This window comes from Sinocyclocheilus grahami, unplaced genomic scaffold (assembly GCF_001515645.1).
Source record: "Sinocyclocheilus grahami isolate Dianchi unplaced genomic scaffold, SAMN03320097.WGS_v1.1 scaffold1267.1, whole genome shotgun sequence".
Classification (NCBI taxonomy): domain Eukaryota; kingdom Metazoa; phylum Chordata; class Actinopteri; order Cypriniformes; family Cyprinidae; genus Sinocyclocheilus; species Sinocyclocheilus grahami.
Genome location: NW_015506446.1, coordinates 73,156 through 80,244, shown reverse-complemented (window position 1 = coordinate 80,244; position 7,089 = coordinate 73,156). Strand labels below are relative to the sequence as shown.

Sequence of the window (7,089 nt, the reverse complement as noted above, 5' to 3'; positions counted from 1 at the left end):
TGGAGGGACTGGGCTCTGTGGGTTGCCTCCTGGCCGGGCTCCTCCTGCGTCTCACCAGGTTCAAGACCTGTGCGTTGCACCTCACTCTCCCGCTCCAAACATTTCATTCTAGCCTGATGGATTTTTAGGCCCCGATGATTCTTGCACAGCTTTCCGCAAATGCATGTCACATTCATCGTCTGTCCGTTTGCATGGGTTGTTAACCTTTGGTCCGTCCGATTGGAGATCTCATCCTCCCCCCCTCTCGGGATCTCCTGGGGGTATCTCTCTATAGGGCTTTCCGTAGCTTGTTTGGGTTCTCTCTCACGAAAGACACAGGCTGGGTTGCTAACCCATACTGTCCCAGGTGCCGTCTTTCCGTGCCGTCAACTGTCTCTCCAGTAGTCGACCAAACTATTCTTGGTTGTCACCTAGTCTATTTCTAGGAGTCACTGGCTGAGCCAGACCTTAACTATAACTTAACTAATGCCCAAACGACTGAGGACTTTGCAAAGTGAACGTCCTGCAAAGCCTCTACAGCCGACTTCTATAGGCTCATAGAAGGTTCTCCAGCCTCTCTCCCTGCACTTCTCCACCAGTTCCTGGTACTTAGCGCGTTTCCTTTCATTTGCTTCCTCAATACGCTCTTCCCAGGGAACCGTAAGTTCCAGCATGATTAGCTGTTTTGAAACCTCGGAGGTAACTATCATGTCTGGGCGGAGACTTGTTGTTACAATGTGCTGAGGGAACCTCAGCTGTTTTCCCAGGTCAACCTGCAGCTGCCAATCCGAGGCTTTATGAAGGAGGCCTGTTGTTAATTGTGGGCACACCCGATGTTTCTCTCCAGCTTTAATAAAGCGGACTGCCTTCTTTGGAGCATGAAGCATATAATAATAATAATAATATAATGTTTATTATTAAATTTGTTATTTTAAAGGCCTATGTTTATCATTAGAATGTGTATTATATTATATTGTATTATATTATAGTAGTCCGTTTCAAAAACAATAGCAGAACATGATGATATAGACTAAAATCTATTATTGGGACAATATGGTGGGATAGTATCACTATTATTATTGTCGTTATTATGTATTTTCAATTATTTATTATTTTGTTAATTTAAAATCCTCCGTCCGTCATGATAATAATGAAAATATCACTATTATTATTATTATTATTATTTTGTTATTTCAAAGGCCTTCGTTCATCATTAAAACTCAATGTCACAATTGCCATGTTTGTCATATGTTAATCTGGATCCCTGATGATTGCACCATGTTTGTGTTTTAGGGAATATCTGTGGGGAGAGTTGGCACCTGGTGGGGAACTCGTGTCTAAAGCTGATCACAGCCAAGGACTCGTATGACAACGCTAAACTGGCATGTCGCAGTCACCAGGCGGTGCTGGCATCCCTCACCACGCAGAAGAAAGTCCAGTTCGTCCTCAAAGAGATGCATAACAGATCATTGCAAGTGAGATTGCGACACACTTTCACAGTCTTTCTTCCTTATGACATGTGTTTTTTTCACGACTTTATCACCTGGGGGGTGTAAGGCACTAGTTTTTGTAAAGCTCTTCACACATTAAACTGAACTGAATATGACTTGTATTGTGTGCTGCAGTCAAAAGCAGTGATCACTCCGTGGGTGGGTCTGAGGAAGATCAATGTCTCCTACTGGTGCTGGGAGGACATGTCCCCCTTCACCAACTCCACGCTGCAGTGGCTGCCGGGCGAGCCCAGCGACGCTGGTTTTTGTGGGTACCTGGCTGAGCCCACTTTTAACGGACTAAAGGCGGCGACCTGCGTCAACTCTGTGAATGGGAGTCTGTGTGAACGACCAAGTAAGAGATGCACATACTGTACACACACACAGCATTAACTAGTGCTCGCTTGTCTTATTAACAGAGAACTCGTGTCAGTGAATAATGTGCAAGTGTGCAGTTTCCTGTTTCAAAAATATTTTATTTGATCAATTCCTGTTCTTTTATTTTTTTTATTTTTTTTATTTGATATAATTTCCTTTTTTAAATTATTTTCTTATGTTTTTGAATATTTTATAAATAGTTTTTTTAAAACAGGAAATTGTATAAAATTATAACAAAATATAATAGTAATAATGATAATAACAGCAACAAGGTTTTTAAATAACTGACACAAGTAGGCAATATATAATAAAATATAATTTAAAAAAGGTAAATATACAACATATTTTTAAAACAGGAATTTATAATATGTATATATATATATATATATATATATATACACACACACACAGTTGGTATCAGTTATTTAAAAACTTAGATTTTATTATAATTTTATAAAATTTAGTGTTTTCAAAAATATGTACAAAACATTATTATATTAGTCCTTTTAAAACCTGTTATTACCCCTTATTTAAAAAAAAAAAATACATATTTTTTTTTTATTCAATTCCCTCATTTCTTTCTCTTGTGCCTTTTTTTCATTCTGTCTCTCTGACTCTCTCTGTTCCTGCAGCGAACCACAGTGTGAAGCAGTGTCGGACGCCCTGTGCCCTACGCTCTTCCTGTAGTGAGTGCACCAGTGGGAGCTCAGAGTGCATGTGGTGCAGTAACACGAGGCAGTGCGTGGACTCTAATGCTTATGTGGCATCCTTCCCCTACGGCCAGTGCATGGAGTGGTACACCATGAACAGCTGCCCACGTACGTCTGACTCTCATTTAGCGGATTCATGCCTGGCAGCTTGTGTCTTGTTTTCTCTTTGTAAATCGAAGATTGAACATTTGCATGTCTTCTGTTTATTGACTTGTAGTAGACAAAACAGTTTTTACAACTGTCATAAAATCAATTCAGATGAATATACTAATAATAGCTTTACTGTCAAGAGTTCACTTTGAGTTGGTTGCACTGCATGACCCTTTTGACAAATGGATGTGTGTTTTTATTGTAGCGGAGAATTGTTCTGGCTACAAGACCTGTGGTCACTGTTTGGACCAGCCTGGCTGTGGGTGGTGCACTGATCCCAGCAATACAGGACGGGGCCAGTGTATAGAGGGCTCTTACCGAGGCCCAATTCAAACACTGTTCCACGCCCCTTCTTCTTCAGGCCCCTCCCTCATTCCCGCCCCTCAGCCAATGTTAAACGTCAGCTTGTGCCCACTAGAGGGCAGCTACAACTGGTCCTTTATCCAGTGCCCAGGTAAAACTCATGTGACTTATACAAGTTGTTCTATACTGGTTGAGTTTGACAAGTGTAAAAGGGTAACAAAATGTCTCTTTGACGCTAATATACTTAAAACGTGTATAAAAATTAAGCAACATTGTGAATATTGCAGTGCTTTTTTTGGTTATTAATAATATTTCTATTTAAAGAATCCTGAAAAAACAAATGCATCCCAGTTTCCACAAAAGTATTATACAGCACAAGTGTTTTCAACATTGCTAATACTACAAAATGTTTCAGCATTTTATAATAATTTCTAAAGGATCATGTGACATTGTAGAGTGGAGTAGTGCCATCACAGGAATATAATACATTTTAAAATATTTTAAAATAGAAATATATTATTTTAAATTGGAATAATGTTAATACTGTTTTTACTGTATTTTTGATTAAATAAATGCAGCCTTTCATAAACTTTTTTTTTCTTTTATAGACCCAAACATTTTGAACGATATTGTACTTCTACTAAAAAATGTTGTTATTTAAGATAATATAAATTAAAATTATTAAATATAATTGGTTTAAAAAAAAAACTGGACTTAAACTGAAAACGTGCCTTGATCTTTTAATTCTTAATTTAAACATTGTGACTATTGTGAATGTTGAATAACCTTTTAAATCCATTTTAGAGAAAATGTAATTATCACAATGTACAGTGAGTATAGAAAAGAATCACTCCCTTTAAAATAATCACATTTTGTTGCTTTGCAGCCTGAAATGAAGACGGACACAGTTTTTGTTTTATCCAGCTGTATTTACTCAGTACAACTTATAACATCCAAACGAAAGATATAACACCAACATCAGAAAAACAAAAAAACTAGAATGACTAGAGTTGGAAAAAGGATCACCCCTCCTAAAAATGACTTGTAAACCCAATCAGGTGTAAAACAAAAACTGTCCGTCTTCATTTCAGGCTGCAAAGCAACAAAATGTGAATATTTTAAAGGGAGTGATTCTTTTCTATACCCGCTGGAAATTGAAGCATTAAATAGCTGACAAAAACAACATTTTAAACACAAATTGCTCTGGCGCTTTTTGTAGCTACTTTTGTCTCAGTTTGACTTCAGATAATGTTGCCGTTTTATAATGTTGATCACGTTTTCTTCAGTTTTTCTGTTTGTTCCTCTCTCATGCAGCATGCCAGTGTAACGGACATAGCTCTTGTGTCAATGAGAGTGTGTGTGAGAGATGCGAGGACCTCACCACAGGCAAACAGTGTGAGAGCTGCATCTCCGGTTACTATGGCGATCCCACAAACGGGGGCAGCTGTCAGTGTAAGTCTAAACACAAGCCCTTGCCAAAATAAAGTTGGCTTTTGCTGGCAGTTTGATAGGGTCTTAACTGGATGTGTGTGTTGGTCATTTGCAGCTTGTAAGTGCAACGGCCATGCCAGCATGTGTAACTCTAACAATGGCAAATGCTTCTGTACCACCAAAGGCATCAAAGGAGACCGCTGCCATTTGTAAGTGTGTGCACACACACTCGTTCTGCCTCAGTCTCATGAGGTTTTCTTCACTCTGCCATTATAAGTAATTTGTCAAATGTACGACGGATAGCTTATCGTTATCTTGCCTATATCAAACTCTGTTCTTTATAATTCTACTCATTTTCACTCTCTGCTTTTGTTTCATTCTGTCCCTCAGGTGTGAGGTAGAGAACCGTTACCAGGGCAACCCTCTGAAGGGAACGTGTTATTGTGAGTATGTCAGTGCAGCGGCTGATGGCTGTTCACATTGTGGCTATTTGAGGCATTTAGTCATTTTCAGAACTACTCATTTTGTCCTTATCTGACTAAATCAGACAGAAACCACAAACCTGCGCGTGTCAGTCAGTCTGTGAAAATGTCCAGATATTTTTTTTTTCTCTGAGTAATACGTTCAATATTATCTTTTATCCTTTTCTCACACACACAACTATTTCTTTATCTCTGACGCACAGACACTCTGCTGATAGATTACCAGTTTACCTTCAGTTTGTCTCAGGAGGACGACCGCTACTACACTGCCATCAACTTTGTTGCAACTCCAGATGAGGTGCGTTATGCTGAAAAGACTTCACTGTTCAGAAAGTCCTTTTTTTTCTTGTACAGTCATGGTCAACCTAGGTGTCAATAAATCAAGGCTGACATCTTCCCTTGATTTGCAAACACAACAAACCAAATAGTGAACTAATTTGATTGACGTGCATTTGGACATCTGATGTTATTGTTATCAATAAAGTTTTTTTTTTTTCCATTCATTTATTCAGCACTTCACTGTTGAACAGAGGAAACAATAGAGCATCAAGGGGGTTTACTAAGGGCACATTCTTAAGTTAAAATTGAGCAGAAACACAATAGATCAGAAGCTTCTTGTCAGAGGGTTCCTCGTGTACTTTGTGAGGTCCATCTTGAAATTTTGAAGATTTGTGTAACGTAGTGTGTGTGTGTGTATATATATATATATATATATATATATATATATATATATATATATATATATATATATATATATATATATATACATGTACACACACACATGGGGTCAGTAAAATTTCTTTATGAAATTAATACTTTTATTCTGCGAGAATGCATTATTTTGGTCAGAAATTACAGTTAAGACCGATTATATGCATTTTATTTTTTTTTATCTTTTCTATTTATCAAATAATTTTTGGGAAAAAAGTACCACAGTTTCCACAAAAATATTAACAAAATATTAACATTAAAGATTAGAGTAAGTGCTGATGAAAATTCAGCTTTGCCATCACAGGAATAAATTATATAAATGTTTTAAATAGAAAATATAGTAAAAAAAAAAAAAAACCCGTTATTTTAAATGGTAATAATATTTCACAGTATTACTTTTGCACTGTATTTTTGATATTATAAATTTAGCCTTGGTGAACATAAAGAGACTTTTAAAAACAATTGAAAAATACTTACAGGCTCCAAACAATTGAATGATAGTGTACTTATATTTTTAGGAAATTCACCATCAACATATTTTTAGATATTATATAAGCATGCATAAATGTCTCTTTTTATATATAATAGTGACTTTAAATTTAATGACTTATGAATTGATTTCATTTTTTTTTATTTTTTTTTGAGTTGACACTCAAACAGAAGACATAGATGTGCATCAATTTACAAAGCGGATCATGCTGTAAATCGTACTGCTGATATGCCATGGTATAAACGGTACAGCAGAATGTCTTTATAACTTGTGAAAAAAGTTTGGGCTTATAAAAATACATTTTAGAGGGTGTATATTTTTCTTTGATTCTTTCATATTTTGGCTCGTTTTGTCTGAATGTTTTTTGTTTTTTTGGGGGATTTCTCTTGCAGCAAAATCGAGACCTGGACATGTTTATTAATGCCTCAAAAAACTTTAACCTCAACATCACATGGGCAACCAGCTTTGCAGGTATGGAGCCCAGTCATCATGTGTTAAACATATATTGTAAGCACACCATAAATGCGCTGTGTGTGCAGTTGAATCTCTCTTCCTTCCTGTGACACTGCATTTCTTCCTTTCTGAGCAGCTGGGACTCAAGCTGGTGAGGAAATCCCTATAGTCTCCCGCAGCAACATAAAGGAATTCAAAGACAGTTTCTCCAACGAGAAGTTCGATTTCCGTAGCAATGCCAACATTACCTTCTACGTGTATGTCAGCAACTTCACCTGGCCAGTCAAAATCCAGGTGAGAGGAGTCCAGTGACGTACACAGAAAAATATCACGGCTCTGTGTGTGTGTGTGTGAGCACCATTTCAACATCAGCGAGGGTCTTTGTGTTTTGTTTTGCTATCTTCTTCTCTCCTTCTGTCTGTAAATTCACACAGGCTGTGTCCTTTTATTATTTCTCATATATCTTTGGCCTTTTCTGTCTGGTCTGGAAATTATTTGGCAGAGCCCCCCCC

General features: G+C 37.3%; 1 protein-coding gene across 1 annotated transcript in view; it reads left to right on the top strand.

Moving 5' to 3' along the window:
• Positions 1-7,089, top strand: part of LOC107568639 (attractin-like) — a 53,786-nt gene that overhangs the window by 41,328 nt on the left and 5,369 nt on the right. Inside the window, exons 15-24 of the mRNA XM_016254611.1 lie at positions 1,273-1,454; positions 1,605-1,824; positions 2,480-2,665; positions 2,913-3,161; positions 4,325-4,462; positions 4,557-4,650; positions 4,832-4,884; positions 5,127-5,221; positions 6,517-6,595; positions 6,714-6,871. Of these exons, the coding sequence (XP_016110097.1) occupies positions 1,273-1,454; positions 1,605-1,824; positions 2,480-2,665; positions 2,913-3,161; positions 4,325-4,462; positions 4,557-4,650; positions 4,832-4,884; positions 5,127-5,221; positions 6,517-6,595; positions 6,714-6,871 (1,454 nt within the window). The remainder of the gene's footprint in view (positions 1-1,272; positions 1,455-1,604; positions 1,825-2,479; positions 2,666-2,912; positions 3,162-4,324; positions 4,463-4,556; positions 4,651-4,831; positions 4,885-5,126; positions 5,222-6,516; positions 6,596-6,713; positions 6,872-7,089) is intronic.